This window comes from Sus scrofa, chromosome 9 (genome assembly GCF_054392235.1).
Source record: "Sus scrofa isolate SSC_HxYL_T2T_F1_AM1 chromosome 9, Sscrofa_HxYL_maternal_Yorkshire_Landrace_v2.0, whole genome shotgun sequence".
Lineage (NCBI taxonomy): Eukaryota > Metazoa > Chordata > Mammalia > Artiodactyla > Suidae > Sus > Sus scrofa.
In genome coordinates, this window is record NC_139391.1 from 6,736,875 (window position 1) to 6,760,328 (window position 23,454).

At 52.9% G+C, this 23,454-nt stretch overlaps 2 protein-coding genes and 1 pseudogene across 30 annotated transcripts; 2 read left to right on the plus strand and 1 right to left on the minus strand.

Moving 5' to 3' along the window:
- The first annotated feature begins 418 nt into the window (after positions 1–418).
- On the plus strand, positions 419–6,803 carry TOMT (transmembrane O-methyltransferase). Its single transcript, XM_084975112.1, has 4 exons — positions 419–858; positions 1,720–1,994; positions 3,857–4,053; positions 4,559–6,803. The coding sequence occupies exons 2-4, from the start codon at positions 1,736–1,738 to the stop codon at positions 4,877–4,879; spliced, it is 777 nt and encodes a 258-aa protein (XP_084831238.1). The 5' UTR covers positions 419–858; positions 1,720–1,735; the 3' UTR covers positions 4,880–6,803.
- ANAPC15 (anaphase promoting complex subunit 15) lies at positions 5,492–8,810 on the minus strand. 28 transcript variants are annotated; one of them, XM_021062469.2, is made up of 7 exons: positions 8,764–8,810; positions 7,700–7,783; positions 7,540–7,621; positions 7,272–7,396; positions 6,448–6,507; positions 5,989–6,126; positions 5,492–5,823 (listed from the first exon to the last, which is right to left on the minus strand). In XM_021062469.2, the coding sequence occupies exons 4-7, from the start codon at positions 7,389–7,391 to the stop codon at positions 5,776–5,778; spliced, it is 366 nt and encodes a 121-aa protein (XP_020918128.1). In that variant the 5' UTR covers positions 7,392–7,396; positions 7,540–7,621; positions 7,700–7,783; positions 8,764–8,810; the 3' UTR covers positions 5,492–5,775. The 28 variants fall into 28 exon arrangements, with proteins under 28 accessions (XP_020918128.1, XP_084831257.1, XP_084831250.1 ...); XM_084975131.1 differs by having other exon boundaries at positions 7,272–7,401; XM_084975124.1 differs by having other exon boundaries at positions 5,492–5,835; positions 7,272–7,401.
- An 8,965-nt stretch (positions 8,811–17,775) lies between these two features.
- On the plus strand, positions 17,776–21,056 carry LOC100523503 (large ribosomal subunit protein uL6 pseudogene; annotated as a pseudogene). The gene is made up of 2 exons (XR_014816693.1): positions 17,776–17,861; positions 18,381–21,056. The product of XR_014816693.1 is annotated as a large ribosomal subunit protein uL6 pseudogene (transcript).
- Positions 21,057–23,454: the final 2,398 nt, after the last annotated feature.

Consider the following 23,454-nt stretch of genomic DNA (forward strand, 5'->3'; position numbering starts at 1 on the left):
AACGCAGAGTGGAGCTCAATCCCGGGAGAGGAGATACAGCCCGTGTCACTGATCTGGCCCTCGGGCACTTCTCTTCAATGCTGCCTTTGTAGAGCAGTACTAGTAATCTAACACACAAAGCACATCATCAGTGCTCTTCTTGGAACCATGCCACATCTTCCCTTGGACTCTGAAGACAAGTCCAAGTCTGTCATGCAAGGTTCTGCAGAGCCAGACACCCACTCCAGGCCTGGGGCAGTGAAGGAGGGATGGGGTGAATGTCTCACCAACCTTGGGGAAACACTGTTTCCTGGTTGACTTCCTGGACTTTGCACACGTGGCCTAGCACGCTGTCTCCCCCACCGTGTGGGCCTGCCAGAAGTCCCTGTGGTTAGAGCATGCGTTCTAGTGATCACATTGTACTATGTTCTCTGTTCCTGTGTCAGTCTCTTCTACCAAAGGTGGGGTTCCCGGGGACAGGGGGCAGGATCTGACTCTTCTCGGTGACTTAAGCCTCGGCATTTGCTTAGAATTTGGAATTCATGAATAAATTACAACTTCCCATTAACTTGGCTCACACCATACTCTGTCCTGAACCAAGGGGTTGAAGGAGAGATCCCCAAACCCAGGAGCTCTGTTACCCTTCAAATCAAGACCTTGGAGTTCTATAAGTTCTTTGAAGGCTCCTGAAGGGTAAGAGGCAGCTCCAGCTTGTCCCTGGGGCTGGTAACTTGACCTGCTCTTCTCAGGTGACAGCAGCAGCCTCAGCATCAATAATTGAGAGCAGGTCCAGCCTGCCTCAGAGTTCCTCCCCACCCCAAGGACTGCCCCCTCCTGTCTTGTGCGCTGATATTCCCCTAGCAGGAGCCTCCAGCCCAGGTAAGCAGGGCCCTTGTGTGTGGGTTCCCAAGCACACCAGTTCAGACTCACCATTGCCCAGCTACCCATTTCACCCCATTCATACACTCCTACTTTTAGTTCCCACCACCAGTGGCCTTGAAAAGGTCAGATGGTCCAGGGCACTTTTGGTAGCAAACAGGGCACTTACCCCCCCCCCCCCCAGGGGTCCAGAGATGGGGGAGGGGAGAAGAGGCTGAATGAGGGGAAATTGTGTTGCTGTGTGTGCGAGTGTGAATGCGAAGAGAGAGAGAACAGAGGAGGAAAGTGCTAGGAGGGGAGAGAAGACTGGGGAAGAAACAGACCCTTCCCACCCCCAGGGAAGAGCTGACAGAGTGAGAGTCCCCGGGTGGTGAGGATACCTCATCCAGACACTCTAGGGAGTGTTTTGATTGACTTTTACTGAGGCAGAGCAGCGACAGGGGAGGGCTTCCCGGCTACAAAGTTGTGCTCTGTTGCTAACAGTGATGGATCAGAAGAGACCCCGCAGGCAGTGGATAGGGTGGGAGGAGACCTTCTGGAGTTGCTGGTGGAGGGTCTTGAAGGAGGGCGAGGGGAGAGGGGTGGAGGGAGTGAGGTGAAGATGGACCAGGGGCCAGAAGTGGGAAGAGATGGTTTGGGGTTGGGTGCTGAACTGGACGGCACGGCGTCCTTGCAAGTACACGGGTTTGGAATCAAACCAGCTTGGATTCGAATCCTAATTCTTCTGTGTGACCCTGGACAAGACAGCCTTTCGGAGCCACGGTGTGTAAAATACAGGGGTAGCGATTGTTACTGGAAGGGCTGCGCAAATGACAGGCAGATGGCACTGCGGGTTTTCCTACCTTCCTCCCTCCACCCCAGGGCCCACGTAGGGACCATGTCCCCCGCCATCGCGCTGGCCTTCCTGCCACTGGTGGTGACACTGCTGGTGAGGTACCGGCACTATTTCCGACTGCTGGTACGCACGGTCTTGCTCCGGAGCCTCCGAGACTGCCTGTCAGGGCTGCGGATTGAGGAGCGGGCCTTCAGCTACGTGCTCACCCATTCCCTGCCCGGGGACCCTGGTCACATCCTCACCGCCCTGGACCAGTGGAGCAGCCACTGCGAGTACCTGAGCCACATGGGGCCTGTCAAAGGTCAGTGCTGCCTAGCCTTCTGCCCTAGGAAGCACCTCCAAGGTGGTGAGGAGGATCCGGGACCTGCTGCTGCCTTTCTGGGTGAACTGGGAACGTTCTTGATCTTCTGTGGCCTCTTTTTTCCTCCCCTGGAAGTGAGGGGGCTGGGCAGAATGATGCATTCGTCTAGCAAAATTTATCACCACTGCTCTTTTTTTTTTTTTTTTTTTTTTTTTTTTTAAGGGTGGTGCCCGGGGCGTGTGGAGGTTCCCAAGCTAGGAGTTGAATGGGAGCTACAGCTGCTGGCCTACATCATAGCCACAGCAGTGCCAGATCCAAGCCGCATGTGCGACCTACACCAAGCTCAGGGCAACACCAGATCCTTAACCCACTGAGCGAGGCCAGGGATCAAATTTGCCACCTCATGTTTCCTAGTCAGATTCGTTTCCACTGTGCCACGATAGAGACACCTGTCACCACTGCTTTTGTATCAGGCATGTGCTAGGTGCTGGGAGAGAAGGCAAAGGCCACAGGGATGAATCAGCCGTAAAGGCTGGCCTCAAAGGGGGCATAACACAAGGGAGTAACCGTCTCAGCACACCATCCATAACGCAGTAATTATCTGTGTCTGAGCCCCCCCCCCCCCCCCCCCGTCATGGAGGCTCCTCCATCCCATTCAGGATACTGTCTGCCTGGATTTGTCTGAGTCCCAGCTCCCAGCATACGTGTTTTAGTCTTATTTAACAAATTCCTGGAGTTCCTGTCATGGCTCAGTGGAAACGAATCCGATTAGTATCCATGAGGGCACAGGTTCAATCCCTGGCATCACTCAGGGGGTTGAGGATCCGGCAATGCCGTGACCTGTAGTGTAGGTGGCAGACGTGGCTGGGATCCCAGGTTGCTGTGGCTGTAGCGTAGGCCAATGGCTACAGCTCTGATTCAACCCCTAGCCTGGGAACCTCCATTTGCCATGGGTGTGGCCCTAAAAAGACAAAAATAAATTCATCCAATTCAGTGGTTCTGAAGATATTCAATGAACAGGAGTTCCCATTGTAGCTCAATGGATGAAGAACCCACCATAGTGTTTCTGAGGATGCACGTTCAATCCCTGGTCTTGCTCACTGGGTCAAGGATCTGGCATCACTGCAAGCTGTGGCATGGATCGCAGATGTGGCTTGGAGCCTGTGTTGCTGTGGCTGTGGTGTAAGCCCGCAGCTGTAGCTCCAACTCCACCCCTAGCCTGGGAACTTCGATGTGCCATGGGTGAGGCCCTTGGAGGGGGGGGAGATATTCAATGAACAAAACAAGGGAGAGTGAAAGTGGAAGGTGTAGCAAAGATCTCTCAGGAGCCTGGATGGTGGTCTCAGAAGCCTGGGGGTTGCTTCTGCATGGGCCCTCCTGGAGGAAGCAACATCTGAGCTGAGCAGAGAGGGACTGCTTTCGAGTTGGCCGAGTAGTTGAGGACAGAGGAAGGGAAGGGCAAAGCCAGCGCATATATAAATGCAGCAGGAAGGAATGAGTCAGCATGGGTGACTCTGGGCACAGCGGTCCGGGATGTGGTGGCAAGAACTGAGAGTTGGATCTGGGAAGGTAGGACAGGATTGGGCCCAAGAAAAGTTCTGAATGTCAGGCTGAGGAGCCCACGTTCAATCCCAAAGGCCTATAGGAGCATAGGAACCAGGGAGCAAAGGGTCGGGTGGGTTGGAAAGATTCCCAGTGGCTGGTGTGAAGGAGGCAGGCTTGGAGGGGCAGGGAGACGAGTGGGGCTGCTCTAGGACTACGATCCAAGGAGGGCGCGAGACTCGAGCGGATTGGAACCCCCTTCTGGGAGGGCCCGTGCATCCAGCGCCCACGTCTGCTGCAACAGCCATCTCCCCTCACAGGTCAGATCCTGACGCGGCTGGTGGAGGAGAAGGGCCCTGCCTGTGCGCTGGAGCTGGGCACCTACTGCGGGTACTCCACGCTGCTTATTGCCCGTGCGCTGCCCCCTGGGGGCCGCCTTCTCACGGTGGAGCGGGATCCACGCACAGCAGTGGTGGCTGAAAAACTCATCCGCCTCGCTGGCTTCGACGAGCGCACGGTCAGCCCCCACCTCCTCGACCCTGGTCTCTTTCCTGCCACCCCCGGCCTGGCCCCAGACTCCCTCCCCCGGGTAGTTGAGGACAGAGGAAGTCTCACCTAGTGGAAGCACACAGCTCCATGTAGGGAACTGGGACCCTGGGAAGATAAGAGCTCTTGTCCTCCTGCTCCAAGTCATTGGTACAAAGCTGCTGCTGGATGAGAGGGCAGCAGCTAAGAGGGAAGTCTCTGGAGGCCTGCAGATCTGGGCCCAGGCCTTAGCTTGCCTCTTGTCAGCTGTGCGATCTTGGGCAAAGCACACGTGCTCTGCACCTCGGCTCCGTCATGGCAGAATGGAAACCACGGTGGAGGTTCTAACTCCGTGAGTGCTGAGGCCAGAGAACACGTGAGAACCCGGGTGGGGACCGAGGCCAGGGCCTGGCACAGAGTAAGCCAGACCCTGGCGGGGTCTGGTGTGGGAGAACAAACCCTCCCACCCTCACGGCCAGCTCCTCGCACCCCCACAGGTAGAGCTCATCGTGGGAAGATCGGAAGAGGTGATCCCGCGCCTGCGAACCCAGTACCGGCTGAGTCGGGCTGACCTGGTGCTCCTGGCACACCGGCCCCGATGTTACTTGCGGGACCTGCAGCTGCTGGAGGCCCATGCCCTGCTGCCAGCTGGTGCCACTGTGCTGGCTGACCGCGTGCTCTTCCCTGGCGCACCCCGCTTCCTGCAGTACGCCAAGAGCTGTGGCCGCTACCGCTGCCGCCTCCACCACGCTGGCCTCCCCGACTTCCCTGCCATCAAGGACGGCATAGCCCAGCTCACCTACGCAGGGCCTGGCTGAGGTCCTGCCCCGGTGGGGACTTACTGCCTGCCTCTCCCACCCCAACCAAGCAAGGTCCTCAGAACACCCCCCCGGCTCCCACAGTGGACTGGCCCTCGCTGGGCTCAGGGCTAAGCAGGCTCTCCCGCCTCTGCCCCACTCTGGCTCCACCTTAATCTGAGGCCACAAGTTCTGTCAGGCTGCTTGAGCCCTGGTCCCCCACCTTCCAGTCCAGAGCTGTGGATTAACAGGCAGGAGCCTTGAGCCCCCATCCCAGCCCTATCACTGCCCACTCTGAGGTTTAATCTGTTCTTTTAACACCACGGAGGCTGAGCTCCAGGGGCCTCCCGGTTCGGGCCTCAGAGAGACCACCCCTTCCCAGCTTCCTAGTCCAAGCATCCAGGGTGGGACCAGAGGAAACAGTCAGCACTGGGTCAGAGGCCCTGCGGGAATGGCTAGGCGCAGGCCGGGCCAGGGGAAATGGCAGTGGAGCCTGGGCCCACGGCCAGGGCTATGCTGGCCTTCCCTAGTCCCAGCCCACATCTGCCTGAAGTCCCTGGAGTACCCTCTCCCCAAAGCTCAAGAAAAGACATTAGACTCCTCTGGGCCCCACCCAGAAATAGAGAACAGACATGGGGGAAAAATCAGTACTGTGTCTTTATTAAAGAATTAGAAAGAAACTAGATCAGCAACCAAGGGGTGAGGTGCTGGCCAGAACGGTGGGGTGGCTCAGGCCTTGGGGATTCAAGGGCAAACGGATGGCCTAGGAGGGGCCACGGAGGCCAGGTCCTGCAGCAGCTGAGAAGGCGCCCAAGGGTGAGCTTTCCAGCCCTGGGGGTGATCGGCTGGTTCTGCAGGGGGTCCAGGGCGGGGTGGGCTGACCTGGAATCTCCCTGAGACCACTCTGCCTTGTCTACCTAGATCATCCACTGGTCCTGATCCTGTTCATTGCCTTCCATGTCCACCTGGAGAGGAGGCTGGGTGTGGGTGGGGAGGGGCCTCAGCCACCCGGCCAGCCCCATCCCAGACCCTGCCCTTGGCTGGACCCAGGGTCTCGGTACCCACTGGCTGCCAATTCAGTCCGGGGTCAGGTTCCAGGAACAGAGGCCCCCCCCGACACCCGGACCTACCTCATTGACCTCTCCGTCATCAGGTGACTCGTTGTAGTCGTTCATCTCATCCATGTCCTGCATGTCCTCGTCGTCCTCTGAGTCCTCCTCGCTGTCCTCATCATCGTCTTCATCTTCCTCTTCCTCGTCATCGTAGTGCTGCGGAGGCGGGGAGAGCCTGAAGGTTCCTCAGGTCTGCCTGGGCCCGCTCAAGGACTGGCCCACGTGGAGCCTCTCTCTGGGGCCAAGGAATGAGCGCCACTCCCCGGTCCCGTCCCACGTGACTCTAGCAGGCTGGTGCACGCTCTGCAGGACCTCAGCGCTAAGCCCTGTGCCCAGCCCGGCTACCTCACCTTTCTGACCCCCACCCAGAACCGAGGACCACGACTGCTCTGGAGTCAGAGGCCGGACCTTCAGACTTAGAGCAGATCCTTCATTCCTCTGGGCCCCACAGAGGCCCCACCTGCTGGAGCCACTCACCTCTGAGGCCGGCTTGCCGATAGGTACCAGGTTGTTGTCTTTCTCTGCGATGCTCTGGAGCTGTGGCCGAAGAGGGAGGAGAGCAAGGCCAGGGCCCAAGCAGGGCAGGTCAGGGGCATGGGACGGTCCCTCCCTGCCCCCAAGACCCCTAAGGGTAGAGGAGAAGCTTCCTTCCAATTTTCAGGAAGATTCAATCCGTTTCTCGCCTGACATCTGCCACTTACTTAAGAACTTGATCCAACTACATAACCTCTTTGGGCCTTGGTTTCCTGATAAGATGATTGTGAGGATGAAGTGAGACTATCAGCCTAGAACGTATCATTGCCTAGATCCTCAATAAACAGTCAGAATGATTATTTCCGGAGTTCCCATCATAGCTCAATGGAAACAAACCTGACTAGTAGCCATGAGGACGTGGGTTTGATCCCTGGCCCTGCTCAGTGGGTAAAGGATCCAGTGTTGCCATAAGCTGTGGTATAGGTTGCAGACAAGGCTCGGATCTGGTGTGGCTGTGGCATAGGCTGGTGGCTAAAGCTGCAATTAGACCCCTAGCCTGGGAACCTCCACAGGCCGCAGGTGCCGCCCTAAAAAGACAAAAAAAGAGACGATAGCCTATGCTATAGCGGAAAGAGCCTGGGCTCGTCTGGCCTAGAGGTCCCATGGTCCCCGGCAAATTAGGGTATCACAAGGAGGACAACCTAGGCCCTCAGCTCTCAGCCGGATTCTTCCCAGCTCAGGGCAAAAAGTCTGCACAGGGCAGGTCTCCAAAGTAAGGCTGGGTCATGGCCAGTGAAGCTCCCCTGCTGGGCTAGATCCTCACTCACCCAGGCCTGATGCTGCTGTTCTTGTTGCTGCAGCTCCGTCTCCTCCACACAGGGTCGATCCAGATTAAACCAGAGTGTCTCAGTCACACGGGGGAAGAGTGAGGGGAACAAGGTGGACATGGCTCCTAGACTGAGGGACAGGGTCAGGTGAATTGAGCTCTCGGATGTGTTTGGTTTTTGACCGTCATTTGGTTAGTTTGATTTGGGGATGGGGTGCCTTTGGGAAGGTAGCAAGAAAAAAGCCTCTCCTTGAGGGAATCAGACAGACCTCGGTTTGAATGCTGGCTCCACTACTAGCTGTTTGACCTTGGCTACGTCACTTAACCTCTCTGAGCCTCAGACACCATCCTCTGTAAGACAGGGACGATAATGATCATACCACCTTCACAGTTATTCTGATAACTAAGTCTTTACTAGAAAGTACTTACAGTATTTATAGGCTGTTCAAAGGAGGGAGGAGAATGGAAGCCACATGTGGAGGAATCCAGAATGCAGACTGGCATCACAAAATTCTACAGAATCGAAGATGGCAGAGCTCTGCTTGATCTTTACCTCCTCCAGACAGAGACCTACTTTCTGCTCCTCTCTGATGTTCCACGCCATACCCATCCAGTGTCAGAAATGTAGGACACTAACCACCTACTAAACCACAGCCGAATGGTGGTATAGCTCAGTAAGACATTCTAAATGCCTGAGTAATGGATAAATAAGTACGTGGAAGATCAAACGGATAAACTAGCATCTGAGCGAGAGAACAAGTAAATTCAGCTCAGATTAAGCAGCTGGGAGGGCTGACCAGGAAGATCCCAGAGAATCTGAATTAGAACCTTTCAGCTCACAGGAAAACTGAGGCCCAGTGACAGGCCAACAACCAGCTTTAGGTCCCAGTGATTTGGGGCATAGAACTTTTTGGGGAGATCCAGGCCGGACACTAGAGATGACCAGGAGAAAAGGACCTACGTCTAATTCTGCTTTTGCCCTAAGTTATTTGACTGATCCGGGGCCAGCCGCTGCCCCTCCGTGGACCTCGGCTGCCCGGCCCCTTTAACACGGCCCACGGAACCCACGCTCCCGTTCCTCAGGTACCAAAGGGCCAGAGAGCTCGGCTCCTTAAACCCAAACCCTCGCCGCCAAACTACCAGCCATTCTTTGCTTGTTATGATAATAACCGCGGAGTTGACCAACAGGGAGAAGACAGGGGCGGGATTCGACCAGGTATTTGCACCTATAGGGTTAATCACTAAATTGAAGAAACCCCGTGACCTGGAAGAACTGTTGAGTGACAGGAAGTGACACCAATGAGTGGCGGATCGGTGTGACGGGGTGGGGCTTAACCTCAAGAAAGCGGCCAATGAGCTGGAGCTCTTTAATGTTAACGGGAGTGTGAACAGCGAGCTCCTGAGGAGGTGGGTGCGGTGAACAGAGTTTCTCTGGAGGAGGGAGGAAAGAAGGGGTAAGGAGACAGCAGCCGCAGCCTTCCTTCTGTACTTACCGCGCCGGGAGGCGGCAGCCGGCGGCAACCCGGAAGCACTTCTCTTTGCCAGAGCGGAAGAACCCGCCAGAACTCGGGACACACCGCACGCATGCGTCTTTGGTCTTCTTTTGTTTTCTCTCTCCCGCCCACCAGACGGGAAGTGACGCTCACACGTTAGTCACGTGTTGGGCCGACGTTTGGAGAGCCGCTGCATGGCCCCGCCTTCAGCCTCAGCCAATCGGCTTCTTCGTCGCGGCCCCGCCCCGTCTGGCTTCAGGCGGTATTTGCAATGCAAAACTTCATGAAAAACAGCTGGCGGCCTCCAGCGTTAGGAATGGCACATTTTCCGGCTGCGTCCCAAGAAATTTAGTCCGCTTCTACCCCGGAGTCGCTAAGTGGTTTTATCCCCCACCTGTCTAGCTGCTCTCGCCCTCAGTTTCCTGTTGGGCGCATTCATTCATACACGTATGCCTTCACCAGAAATACTTGAGCCCCTGTTATATTCAATATTCCAGGCCCTCCTGGAAGCTGGAGATAAATCTAGGAACATGGTCTCTTCCCTCAAAGACCTCTGCAGTTAGTCTGTAGTTTGCAGCCCTGTAGTGGACTCACCATTTCCTTAAGATTGCCTGTCCAAGGAGTTCCCATTATGGCTCAGTGGAAGTGAACCCAGCTAGTATCCATGAGGATTCGCGTTAGATCCCTGCCCTCGCTCAGTGGGTGAAGGATCTGGTGTTATTGTGAGCTGTGGTGAGCTGGGATCCTGCATTGCTGTGGCTGTGCTGTAGGCTGGCATTGGTAGCTCCCATCTTACCCCTAGCCTGGGAACTTTGCTCTGCATCAGTGGCCCTAAAAAGCAAAAACAAAAGATTGCCTGTCCAGTTCTGCATTGGAGATTTTGTAAGGGACTGAGTGATTACTCAATCTTAGGGTCAGCATTCTGCTACTGAGACATTCAGCTGCCCTCTCCAGGCCTGGGCCAAATATGTTTAGTGGTCAGCCCTGGCACATCACTCCCACCTTCTGTTCTGTAGAGACTTCTGACTCAGCTTCCCAGTGAGCATGCCCTTCAGACCTGCTGATGCCTTCAAGCAGCAAAGTCCTTCAAATCTAACCCTTGTTAAATTCCATCACCCCCAAGACTCTGTCTCTTTTTTTTTTTTTTGCCTTTTGTCTTTTTAGGGCCACACCCACGGCATATGGAGCTTCCCAGGCTAGGGGTCTAATCGGAGCTGTAGCCACCGGCCTACACCAGAGCCACAGTAACGCCAGATCCAAGCCGATTCTGCGACCTACACTACAGTTCATGGCAACGCCAGATCCTTAACCCACTGAGCGAGGCCAGGGATCAAACCCGAAACCTTATGGTTCCTAGTCGGATTCGTTTCCGCTGCGCCACGACGGGAACTCCCAGAGTCTTTCCAGTTCCACAGTTCCACTCTTCCCCCAACCTGTTGGGTGACCCTTCATAAGCTCCGTCGCCATATCAGGACTCAGTTTCCTCTTCAACCAGCGTCATCATCTCTGCCCAGCCTTCTTCCTATCCCAGACTAACGTGAAGATTTGAGATAACACGTGTTAAGAGGTAGTGTACTGTGCATGTCAGCTGTCACTGTTGCTGAGCAGCTCTGGTTGTTACAGCTTTTTCATTAAGAGTAAAACTTGGAGTTCCCGTTGTGGCGCAGTGGTTAACGAATCCGACTAGGAACCATGAGGTTGCGGGTTCGGTCCCTGCCCTCGCTCAGTGGGTTCACGATCCGGCGTTGCCGTGAGCTGTGGTGTAGGTTGCAGACGCGGCTCGGATCCCGCGTTGCTGTGGCTCTGGTGTAGGCCGGTGGCTACAGCTCTGATTTGACCCCTAGCCTGGGAACCTCCATATGCCACGGGAGCGGCCCAAGAAATAGCAACAACAACAACAAAAAGACAAAAAAGACAAAAAAAAAAAAAAAAAAAGAGTAAAACTTGCCTGTTGCAAGTGTCCACAATTTCCATTCATTCATTCAACCCATACCTGCTGAATACCTTACTGTATGCCTGCCACTACTCTAATAAAGTGTACACAATAGTGAACAAAACAAACCAAAAAACTCCTCACAGTACTTCCATTTCAATGAGAGAGAGAGAAGACAGGAAATTAAAATATATAGTTTTAAGACGGCAGTAAATACTAAGGAGGAAAAGAATCAGGGAAGTGGGAATAAAATATTGGCAGGAAAGATGTTTTATTTTATTTTGGGGGGGCCAAGGAAGACCTTACTGGGAAGGTGACTTTGAGTAAAAGATTGGAAGAAAAAAAGAGGGGCACTGTTCTGATACTTTGGGAAGAGCCTCAGAAAACAGCAAGCGCAAAAGGCCTAGAATGGCTAGACCATAGCGTTCTACGGGGAGAGTGGGAAAAGAAGGGGGCAGAGACAGGAGCCAGACAGGTTTGCAGATCAAAATAAGGAACTTGGCCTTTACCCGATGTTGAGGATCTTGTGAAGGGTGGTGTTGTTAGTTTGTTTGTTTTTTATTTTTTATTTATTTATTTATTTTTTTGTCTTTTTGCCATTTCTTGGGCCGCTTCCCGCGGCATATGGAGGTTCCCAGGCTAGGGGTCGAATCGGAGCTGTAGCCACTGGCCTACATCAGAGCCACAGCAACGTGGGATCCGAGCCGCGTCTGCAACCTACACCACAGCTCACGGCAACGCCGGATCGTTAACCCACTGAGCGAGGGCAGGGACCGAACCCGCAACCTCATGGTTCCTAGTCGGATTCGTTAACCGCTGCGCCATGACGGGAACTCCAGTTTGTTTGTTTTTTAGAGCCACACCTGAGGCATATGGAGGTTCCCAGGGTACAGGTTGAATCAGAGCTGTGGCTGCTGGCCTACACCACAGCCACAGCCACATCAGATCCTACACTGCAGCTTGCAGCAATGCCGGATCCTTAACCCGCTGTGCGAGGCCAGGGATCAAACCCTTTGTCCTCATGGATGCTAGTCGACTCATCAGGTTCTTTCTTTCTTTCTTTTCTTTTTTTTTAGGGCCATACCTGTGGCATATGGAGGTCTCCAGGCTAGGGGTCAGATCAGAGCTACAGCTGCCGGCCTACGCCACAGCCACAGCCATGCCAGATCCAAGCCGAATCTGTGACCTACACCACAGCTCACGGCAACGCCGGATCCTTAACCCACTGAGCGAGACCAGGGATCGAACCTGCAACCTCATGGTTCCTAGTCGGATTCGTTTCCACTGTGCCACCACGACGGGAACTCCCTAGCTGGGGTCTTAACCTGCTGAGCCACAGTGGGAACGCCCTGTGAAGGGTTCTGAGCAGAGGAGCCACACAATCTGATTTACATTTTAGCAGAGTTACTCTGGCAGTTTTATGAAGAAAACTTGAGCGGGGACAGCGGTGGGAGCAGGGAGATCAGTTGGAAAGACAGAGGAGGTGCTGGTTCAGTGGGTGGGTGAGTTTGCGAATTCCATGAGAGTAAGGATGTCGGGAACAGAAAGGCATATAGGTCTGAAGGTCAAGGGAGAGATCAAGCCTGGAAATGCTGATGCGGGAGTCAGCACACAGTGTTTAAAGCCATGAGACTGGATGAGACACCAGAGGAGTGAGCATCGAAGGAAAGCCATTTCCTTCAACAATCAGAATTTGGAGCTCCCATCATGGCTCACCAAAAACAAACTCGACGAGCATCCATGAGGACGTGGGTTCGATCCCTGGCCTCGCTCGGTGGGTTAAGGATCTGGCATTGCTGTGGCTGTGGTGTAGGCCGGCAGCTCCCGCTCTGATTCACCTCCTAGCCTGGGACCTTCCATACGCCATGGGTGTGGCCCTCCAAAGACAAAAACCAAAAACAACCCCCAAAAAATCAGAGGAAACTAGGGAAAGGGGCAAACTAGACTGGGAAGGAGGACCAAAAAGATGAGCATGAACCCAGGTCAGCTGAGTTGTGTCCTGGAAGCCAAGTGTGGAAGAGGAATGGGGAGTTCTCTCGTGGGGCAGGGGTTAAGGATCTGGCATTGTTCATGCGGCGGCTCGGGTCACTGCTGTTGCCGTTTGGTCCTTGGCCCAGGAACCTCCCTAGGCCACCGGCGCAGCCCAAAAAGAAAGAAAGGGGGGGACTGTCACAGGGAAGAACCAGTCTGATTCATGTTAGATCTATTCCTTTTATCCTAACCTAACTTTAGCCTTGGGTCCTCTGTCACTTGTGCTTAATCACCCCGGTTCGACACCTTGTGCAAAGGAATGCTGCCTACAGCCTGAAATATGCAAGATAGGGGTATTCCTAGGCTATGACCTTTAAGAGTATTACTTTTTTAGATAAAAGTTGCTGAACAGAGAATAACATTTGTTTTGCTGGATGTTTACAGAAACTGGTGCCTTGTCTGTGCAGAGAGCTACACAAGAACAAAGGATTGGATCCTAAGATATTTGCAACACTAACCACACCCCTCCCTCATCCTGCCTTTAAGGGCTTTGCTGGAGTTCCCGTCGTGGCGCAGTGGTTAACGAATCCGACTAGGAACCATGAGGTTGCGGGTTCGGTCCCTGCCCTTGCTCAGTGGGTTAAGGGTCCGGCGTTGCCGTGAGCTGTGGGGTAGGTTGCAGACGCGGCTCGGATCTCGCGTTGCTGTGGCTCTGGCGTAGGCCAGTGGCTACAGCTCCGATTCAACCCCTAGCCTGGGAATCTCCATATGCCGCGGAAGCGGCCCAAGAAATAGCAACAACAACAACAACAAAAGACAAAAGACAAAAAAAAAAAAAAAGGGCTTTGCTGAAAGCCTTGGGGCATAAGCCACCTGTCCCCTAGCAGGGTCCAGCAATCAAACTTTGCTCTAAACTCCAACGTTTCAGTCTTGTTTGGCCTCTTCAGGCTGCGCCCTGGAGGCCTGCAAGTCCTGGACTTGCCCAGCCTCAAGACCACAGGAAGAACCTGGAATCCGCCACAGAGACACCAATGTAAGATGAGAGATATTACACATCTGGATCAAAAAGTGTCCTGGAGCTACATCAAACCAAGAATGGCAGGTGGACAGACAGTGGGCAGGACACAGCAGCAGTCTTCACTCCTGGGGGAAGGGGAGATTGCCAATTATAGGGGGGATTATATCAGGACAGCTCACTGACTATCAACTAAGGGCACAGCCTTCCTAGCCCCTTAGGCTAAGTGCCTACCTGGGATGGAGGTCTTCCCTTTGTTAGAATATCAAAGGGGAGCCATTCTGATCTACAGATTAAAACAATCACTAGCTGAGGCCAGGGGGCAAGTATGTAGGAATTTACTGATGAGGCGCTCTGGTTCAGGGGGAAGGTCAGTGATGTGAGTGGGGTATAGGTGAGGCAGGGATTGGTCCAGGAGTGGGATGAACGGAGAGCAAGCAAACAGCCATTTTGGGTGGCCTGGCCATACACTCCACCCTAATACCCTGCACGACCCTTACAATGCTGACCCACATCTCTTCCTTGATATCTCACACACTGGATATGCAGAAGTGCACTGCAACCAAATACCACAAACAACGGCAACTGATGAGTTTCAAGAGTAGGATACCTAGAGTTCCCTGGTGGCACATAGGGTTAAGGACCTGGAGTTGTCACTGCTGTGCTCAGGTTGCAGCTGTTGTCATGGCTTCGATCCTCGGCCCTGGAGCTTCCATATGCCATGGACACAACCAGAAACAACCCAAACCAAAACCAAAAGATACCTATTACGCTCAAATTAGTCATTCACCAGGATGTGGGAAAATTTTGGAGACAAGTGCTTACCAGGTCAGTGGAGAGGGAATCTATGGCTGTGATGTGCTGGTCTAAAGCTTTTGTAGCAGAGGAAATATTGTGGGAGTTATCGAGTATACACATACATAGCATTGGAGTTCCCGTCGTGGCGCAGTGGTTAACGAATCCGACTAAGAACCATGAGGTTGCAGGTTCGGTCCCTGCCCTTGCTCAGTGGGTTAACGATCCGGCGTTGCCGTGAGCTGTGGTGTAGGTTGCAGACGCGGCTCGGATCCCGCGTTGCTGTGGCTCTGGCGTAGGCCGGTGGCTACAGCTCCGATTAGACCCCTAGCCTGGGAACTTCCACATGCCGCGGGAGCGGCCCCAGAAATTAAAAAAAAAAAAAAAAAAAAGACATACACAGCATTGAGTCTGAATGAGGGTGCTACAGTCAGCATGTCCAGAGCCATCCTGTTTTGGAGGACAATGTGTCTCATTTGAGTGGTCTCCTCAGACAGGCGGATAACTGCCTGTCTAGTATTGTTTAAGCCCGTGGCCGTATGTTTAGCCAGTGCTTCTGCTTGCCATCCTCCATCAACAGTGGCAGCTCGGGGAGAAAAAAGAGACATTGGGTAAAACTGATCTCAGAGATAGCAGTGAGTGATGGCTTGAAAGGAGACCTTAATTCCCAGCTCAGGAATTGAACCTGGGCAGCTCAGATGAAAACCAGGAATCCTAGCCACTAGACCAGCTAGAAGCTAAAAGCAGAAGTGCTCTGATTCGTGGCCCCTGTTGAAAGCAGGAAGGTTTCAAGGAGGAAAAGACTGTGAAAGCCGGTCCAAAGTTTATTATTAGAGACACAGTACAACATGTGGGAGAGCCCACAGAGAAGCAGTTTATTTATTTAAGACAGAAGCAAGACAGTCAGAAACACACTAAAGAGGAGTGGTGACATCGCTTACACAGGACGGTTCTGCCAGGACTTTGTTTTCCTTTGGCCAATTCTCCTGTTTTATTTTTCACACCTGACGGGACCCAGGGCCCTCCCCGATATGTGTGTGCATCTTTTGGCTAAAGTGGATGCCAGAGCAAAGGGTTATGGGATGGGTATCAGACCTATTACGGCCTGGCATACCCTCCCTTTGGACCCCTAGGAGTCTTTCTGTGCATGTGTAGTTGGAGAGGTCTCCTTGACCCCAGGCGTCATTGACGTCACCTTTTCTTTTTTTGACTCCAGCAGAGCTCGGCTCCTGCCATTAACTTTCCCCTTGGAGTGTCAAAGAGAAGCAAGGCCCAAGTGACGCAGTCCAAAAAGTCTCCGTGGTTCTCAAGACCACCAGGAGGCGCACTTCACTCCATGACAAGCACGCACGATATCCCAGTTGGGGGTCTATGGGGCGACGTGTGCAGGATGGATCCTAGCAGGTAAGAGCATCCCCAAGGGCCGCGTCCTACCCAGTCGTAAGGGAGGCAGGGCCATCCCCTAGTTCCACAAACCCAGAGGCACCCTCCTGGGCAGGGGAATGCCCCAGCCTTGAGAGGATCCTTTTGGTCACCTGGCCAGCTGTCAGCACTCACAGTGAGGGTCTGGTGGCATTGGTCTTTGTGTCCAGCCCATGTTACATGGGGTGCTGTTACGGGTGGACCCACTGTGTCTCTCCATACAGAAAACGGTCACCCCCACTTGTTGGACTTGTGTGGCCTGAAGCCAGCTGATTCCATGCCACACAGCAAAGCCCAGGGGGGACTCCGGTGCAGTCAGCCTCGTAAGATTTAGGATGTGCTGCAGAGTAAGGTCCACTGGTGGGAGCCCTTCAGATGTCTCAGCAGGCAGGACAGGAAGTAAACCAGTCTTTCCCCCACGTTGCCAGTCATTCCCGCATAGTCCCAGCAGCAGGGTCGGTCATGCATGGGCTCTGTCCAGAGGAGGACGACAGCGGCATCTCACTGCAGACCCAGCAAGAGACTCACTGAAGACCCAGCAAGAGACTCATTGCACAAAGAGACCCCCGTTGCCACCTGGTCCCAGGACAGATGCCCTCTGCTTAGGCTAGGGAGGGAAAAGTGAGATGTTTAATAGGCGCGGTGCAGGGAAGGTCAAGACCATTACGTAAAATACGAGCAGTAACAGCACTCCGAGATAGTAGCACCCCTGCCGGTGGTTTGTGTCCTGGCCTGCCATCCCATGCTCCCTGTCCACCTTCAGTCACCACAGCTGGAGCCAAACACTGGAGAGACGGCGTAACGACAGACCACAAGGTTAATGCGATGGTGTCTTTCTACAGTGGGGGCCTGGGTTAATTACCTTAGTAGACTTAGATGGGGCTGCGTAGAAGCCAGATGCAATCCGTAAATCTCTCTAACCCTACTCCCCGAGGGGCAGCAAACCCACCCCCCACCCCCCGGGATTCACCAGCCAGTTTCGGGGTCATTGTATAAGGTGTTCCCCTGGGGGTAGGTCCTGTGGCAAGGGCAAAAGTAGGTTATTGTCCTGACTGACCTACAGTTGTGGTCCTTCTGTGGTTAACAATTGAACTCGGATGGGGTGGACCACCGGCCTCTGTGTTAAGGTGACATAGGTACTATTGCTATGCTCTTGCTATATTGCCATTGCTCCTAGGATGCTCATTTACAGCATGCAGGGCTTATGCCAGCCTCCTGGTCCACATGCTGAGGGAGCGCGTCTCCTGCCTCACTTGTTGTTTAAATATTCCATTCATCTTCTCAATTAGCCCAGCGGCAGTGGGGTTGTAGGGCAGGTGGAAACGCCAGTGTATGTCAGTTTTATCTGCCCAGTTCTTAGCTTCGTGGCTGGGGAAGTGGGGTCCTTGGTCCCACTGCCAACGTCCGCGGGGTCCCCTATATCCCACACAGCACTCTAGACCCTAAATAGTGCTTCTTTGCATTATCTGCCGAGGGTAAGCCTAGAGCAAGCCCATGTGTGTGCATGCAGATGAAGACAAATGCACATCCATCAGACAAGGGCGAATGTCCAATGCGGTCCACTTGCTATTGGCAGGCAGAAGAGCCACACAGGATTTGATGGGCCATTCTTGGCGGAGGCTGAGGTCTCGCCTGGGCGGGGGTTGAGCACTGCTGGCAGACCTCTGCAATATCTGAGCACTTCAGCAGCAGTCCCCATTCTTTCGCTATTTGTCATAAGGTCGTTGACCCCTATGGCCAGACTCTTTATGTAGCCAGACTTACACACCCCCTGTTGGCACTTCCTCTAGGAGACAGATTCAAGCTAGTTCATCTGTTCGTTGGTTCCTGGAGGGAATGTGTTTGATGAGTATACACTTGACAGGCAGTGACCATCATGCCCCAGATGTGGGCTGTGATGCCCTACCACAGGTCCTGTCCCCACAGGGGTGCCTGCCACCATCCAGTCCCGGGCTTCCTACCGTAGGAGCCACAGAATCAGTCCCTTAAAAACATCCCAACTATCTGTGCAGAGGACAGTGGGGTTGGGGTCATGCATCAAGACCATTCAAACAACTCAAGAACAAAAAACTCCAAGTGACCCAACTGAAAAATGGGCAGAAGACCTCAATAGACATTTCTCTAAAGAAGACATACAGATGGCCAGTAGGCACATGCAAAAATGCTCAGCATCACTAATTATTAGAGAAATGCAAATCAAACCTACATAAGGTACCATCTCACACCAGACAGAATAGCTCTCATCACTACGTTGACAAATAATAAATGCTGGAGAGGGTGAGGGGAAAAGGGAACCCTCCTGCACTGACGGTGGGGATGTAAATGGGTACAACCCCTATGGAGAACAGTCTGCAGGTTCCTCAGAAAACTGAATATAGATCTACCATAGCATCCAGCAGTCCAGCCCGGGGCATATATCCAGACAAAACTGTAACTCAGAAAGATCCCCGCACTGCTCTTTGCCGCATCTACTGCGAGGAGGAAGCCCATTCCCAGCAATCAGACTGTTGACGGTCCAGGAAATGTCGACATCCCTCTAAAAGGATGCGCGGCCACGGTGAAGGGCCCCCGGGGCACTGAGGAGGGACTTCGACCACATCAGTGTAGAACTCAGTCTCCTTGGAAAGAAAAAGAGGCTCCGGGTTGACAAACGGTGGGGAAATAGAAAGGAACTGGCTACGGGTCGCACCCTCTGTAGTCACACACAGAATATGATCCAGGGTGTCACACTGGGCGCCGTTACAAGATGAGGGCTGTGTATGCGCACATCCCCACCCACGTCGTGATGCAGGAGAATGGCTCTCTTGTTGAAATCCGAATTTTTTTGCATGAAAAATACATCCGCAGGGTTTGGATGAGGCCAGAGGTTGCTTGTTTAGTATCTCAAGCCCAGACAGATGAGCTGATTTTAGAAGGAAATGACATTGAACTTGTATCAAATCCAGCTGCTTTGGTTCAGCAAGTCACAACCGTTAAGAACAAGGAGATGGGAACATATTTGGATGGTATCTATGTTTCTGAAAAAGGAACCGTTCAGCAGGCAGATGAGTAAGATTTGAGTTGTCCCGGCTACAGAAACAACAAGATGCCAGATGATACTTCACATTCATTTGTGATGTTTTACAATACAATAAAAAGTCTACTGATTTAGGAAAAAAAAGAAAAAGATACCCGCGCCCATATGTTATTGCAGCACTACTCACAATAGCCGAGACATGGAAACATAAATGTCCATATACAGATGAATAGATTAAGAAAGTGTGGTATATATACACAATGGAATAATACTCAGCCATGAAAAGAACAAAATAATGCCATTTGCAATAACATGGATGCAACTAGAGATTCTTCGGAATACTACTCAGTCATAAAAAAGAACGAAATAATGCCATTTGCAACAACGTGGATGCAACTAGAGATTCTTTTACTAAGTGAAGTAAGGCAGAAAGAGAAAAACAAATACCATATGCTATCACTTATATGAGGAATCCAAAACATGGCACAAATGAACCTAGCTACAAAATGGAAACAGACTCACAGACATGGAGAACAGATTTGTGGTTGCCAAGGGGGAAGGGGAGAGAGTGGGATGGACTGAGTAAGGGGTGAGTAGATGCAAACTATCACATTTAGAATGGATAAGCAATGAAGTCTTACTGTACAGCACAGGGAACTATATCCAGTCTCTTGTGATAGAACATGATGGAAGATACTCTGAGAAAAAGAATGTATATATAACTGGATCCCGATGCTGTACAGCAGAAACTGACACAATACTGTAAATCAAATATACTTTAATTTCAAAAAAAAGACCATTCAAACAGCCCACAATTCAGCCCACTGGCTACTCTACCCAGTACCTGTATCCATCCAGATGCAGGCTGGAGGCATGCTGCTGTCCGCCTGCAGGGGTTACCCTGGGCTGCCCAATCCGTGTGCCACACCTCCAAGAGTGTAGGGTCTTCCTTTATGAATGACAGTCTCTCAGGCGGATCGGCCCTTTCCGTCAAGCTGGCAGGGTCTGCAGTGGCGAAGGGGACTGTGCCTAACAGGGCATGTGTAGCTCTGCACTCAGCGGGCTGTTAGATGAAGGGCTGCGTTGACTTACCCAGGCCTGCCATTCAGCTGCAGTTTGGAACTGCACACGTCTAGACGTGGGCTTTTGGACCGCACCTCTCAGCGACGGGTGCTGCGTGGGTACAGTTACAGGCCGCCTTTGCGAACATCCTCATTTGTTGTGGGGCACGTACACCACACAGAGCTGCTGCTCCTTTACACTCTAGCATTGTTCTGCCCGCTTCCAGAAGCTGGGACCAGAAGCCCAAGGTACTGCTGTTATTGTGCCATTGCCCCAGGCCCGTTCCAAACCCTTCTGGGTAACCGGCTACATCCAGGTCACAAGCCCGTCCCTGATTTAATACCCCTGACGCCTGTATCTGCTTATCAGCCACTTTGGTTTGGGTGACACGTCCTTCTCCCCTTGTGCCCAGTCCCAGGGCACTCACTTCTTTCCACGTCTATACAAGGGTCACAAAATGGAGGCCAGATGGCGGATAAGAGGTGGCCAACAGTCCGACAACCCTGGAAACGTCCATAATTGTCTAGGGGTGGGAGGCGGGGGAAGGCTTGCATTTTGTCCATAATGCTGAGGGTACCCCAGAGAACACCCGAGTATCTGACAGATAACCCAGGCTCCTGCATTTCTCTGCACTCACTAGCCACCCCCGTTCAGTTAGATGAGACGTGAGCGTGGGGGGTGCTTCCTCCAAATGACAAAGAGACTGTGATATTAACATAGTGTTGTCAATATAATGAAAGAGAAAGACCCCAGGTTAAATCTGCTGCCATTCGCCCCTGACAAAGGGACAACCTTGAGGAAGGAGAGCCAATGGCCACTGTTCCTTGTCCCATGTGAAAGCAAACTAGTCTTGGCTTTTCAGCAGCAAGAAGGATACGGAAGGGAGTTCCCGTCGTGGCTCAGTGGTTAACGAATCCGACTAGGAACCATGAGGTTGCAGGTTCGATCCCTGGCCTCGCTCAGTGGGTTAAGGATCTGGCATTGCCATGAGCTGTGGTGTAGGTTGCAGACGTGGCTCGGATCTGGCGTAGGCCAGTGACTGATGCGACCCCTAGCCTGGGAACCTCCATATGCCGCAGGTGCGGCCCTAGAAAAGACAAAAAAAAAAAAAAAAAAAGGATACAGAAGACGGCATTAGCTAGATCAGTTACAAAATAAGTCCCTAAATATTCACTTGTTTGGGCCAGGAGGGAGGCAAAGTTAGGTATCGCAGCATGCAAGGGTGGTGTCACTTGATTCACTTTCCTATAATCTATTGTCACACGCCGAAGCCATCTGGCTTTTGTATTGGCCAAACTGGGCTGTTACCCAGGCTGTGGTGACAGGGAGGATGCCCACCTGTTCTCTTACAGTTCCAGTAATCTCCTCTTTGCTCCCTGAAGTCTAAGCTGTTTTAATGCTACGATCGTCGGGGGTATGGCAGCTTAATAGGGGTCCATTTGGCCAGGCCCCTGTTAATCGGTTTTATTAGCCTCACTTATAGGTGAAATTCCTCAGCTGTAGTTTGGAAAGCGGGACCTGCTATCAAATCCATCCTGAGTATATATTCCAAGATTGCAGCTATGAAGAATCAAGAATTCATATTTTCCGGGGGGGGGCGTGTATAACTGACCGATTTGTAATACCAATGATACCTTTTTGCTTTTACTGTTCCAATTCTGTACCCATCAGTGGCAAAGAGGGGCCATGAACGTGGCTAAGCGTCTGCCAGTGCTAAAAGGTTTGCTTATTCTTTGGAGACCAGTAAATGGTTAATTTTATGTGAGGCCTCCAGTTCCCTGAAATCAGCTTAACTGCCGCCAGGCCAGTGTTCTGGGGCCTTGGCCACATCCCTAACTTGGCACATTCCTTCTGCCTCGGAGCTAAGACTTCTTCCAGAGGAGAAGAGGCAGCGGCTTGGATCCCTTATTTTGGTAAACTGTTGTTTAGACATTAGCTTTTGCCATAGTTTCACTGAAGTGCCATTGGGCTGCCTATCTATCTTGAGTATAGGGGTCCCCACTGCCACTGTGTCCTGCCACGTTTGTCTGATGACCCGAAGGGGTCCCCAGGAGGAGCTGGAAGGCGCCTTATTCCCTTCTTGAGCATCACGGGGATTGGTGGCTCTGACCCCTCCGGTGCGGAATCTTTTCTTTCCTGCTGTCGCTTGTGCCACCCTAGGGACGAGATGGCCTGCTAGAGGACTCAGTATGGAAACCCACACTCCACACCATTATCCAGGAGCAGGCTGTAGGATACAACCTTCATTCCCGCTGTAAATAACTCATTGCCTGGGCTCTGACAGGGCTGGGCATATACAGCAGTCTCACGCCTCGTTCCCTTACTACATCTTACAATTCTTGCATAGTTTGCCAGCGGAAAGGAGAGGTAGGGACATCCCCTTCACTGGGCCAGGTGGCGCGACAGGTAGCCATCACCCAAGAGAGCAGGAAGAGGGGTTCATCCTCGCTGATGGCCCCGCTTAAGTGCTGCTGGGGGGCCAGGTGGCTCGCCATGGAAGCATCTGTGATGCTTCCTGGCCAGGTCACCTAATCCCTTCTCTAGTGACACCCCCTCTACAGAGAAACCATGTCGCAATGGATTTCCTCCCCTCTTGCCTAGATTTGCTTCCCAGTTCAGCCCGTTCAGGCGGGGTGCAGTCTCTCATGATGGTCGGTTCTCCCCACTCGGGAGGAGGCAGCGGAGCTTCCGCTACGACCTGTCGCCTAGGTTGTTCTGGCTTCTATTTTCTGATTACCTCTGGGGGAGGCGCTGGCCTCTCTGGAACAGGGACTCTATGATATCATTCCAGTCTTTTTCCTCTTCCTCGTCAGCGCTCTCCGTGGGGTCCCCCACGTCAGCATCCCAATTTGGACAGGCCGTGACCATCCAGACTCTCAGTAGGGGAAGCTGCCTCCCCTTTAGCTGTGCGACGTGGCAGACTCATATCTCTAACTTCCCTTCTTGCTCCCTCAATCGGAACATGAAGGCTCCAGCCCTCTGGGATTAGACCAGCCTAGCCTTCCTCTTGAGTTTCAGTTCCTCCTCTTCTAGGCAGCTGGCTTTTGCCTGGGCTGCCAGCTCAGCATCTCTGGCCTTTCTCGACATAAAAAGCAATGGTCAGCTTACAGCTATGGCCACCACCCTACGGTCGAGCTTCCCTTTTCCCACTGTAATCGTGGCCGACAGCTCCACAGCACCCTTCCGGGTGTCTGTAAGTTCTCCCTACTCTCTTGGGGGCTCCCGTTTTATTAAGGACAGCCACCACGGGGTCCCACATGCGAGCGGACAGCCACCCAGGGGTTTCTCCATGACGTCTGGGATTCTCCTCCATGACTTTGGGGGGTTTTCTCTCAACGTTTGGGCCCCGTGTGCTAGTGGATGGCAACCCCAGGAATCCCCTGCAATGTTCCGCTCCCCACACTTACTTCCAAACATCTGGGTGCTCACGGGAGTTCCTCAGTCTCCTGGCTGGCTCGCCAGTTGCTGGGCTGCGCC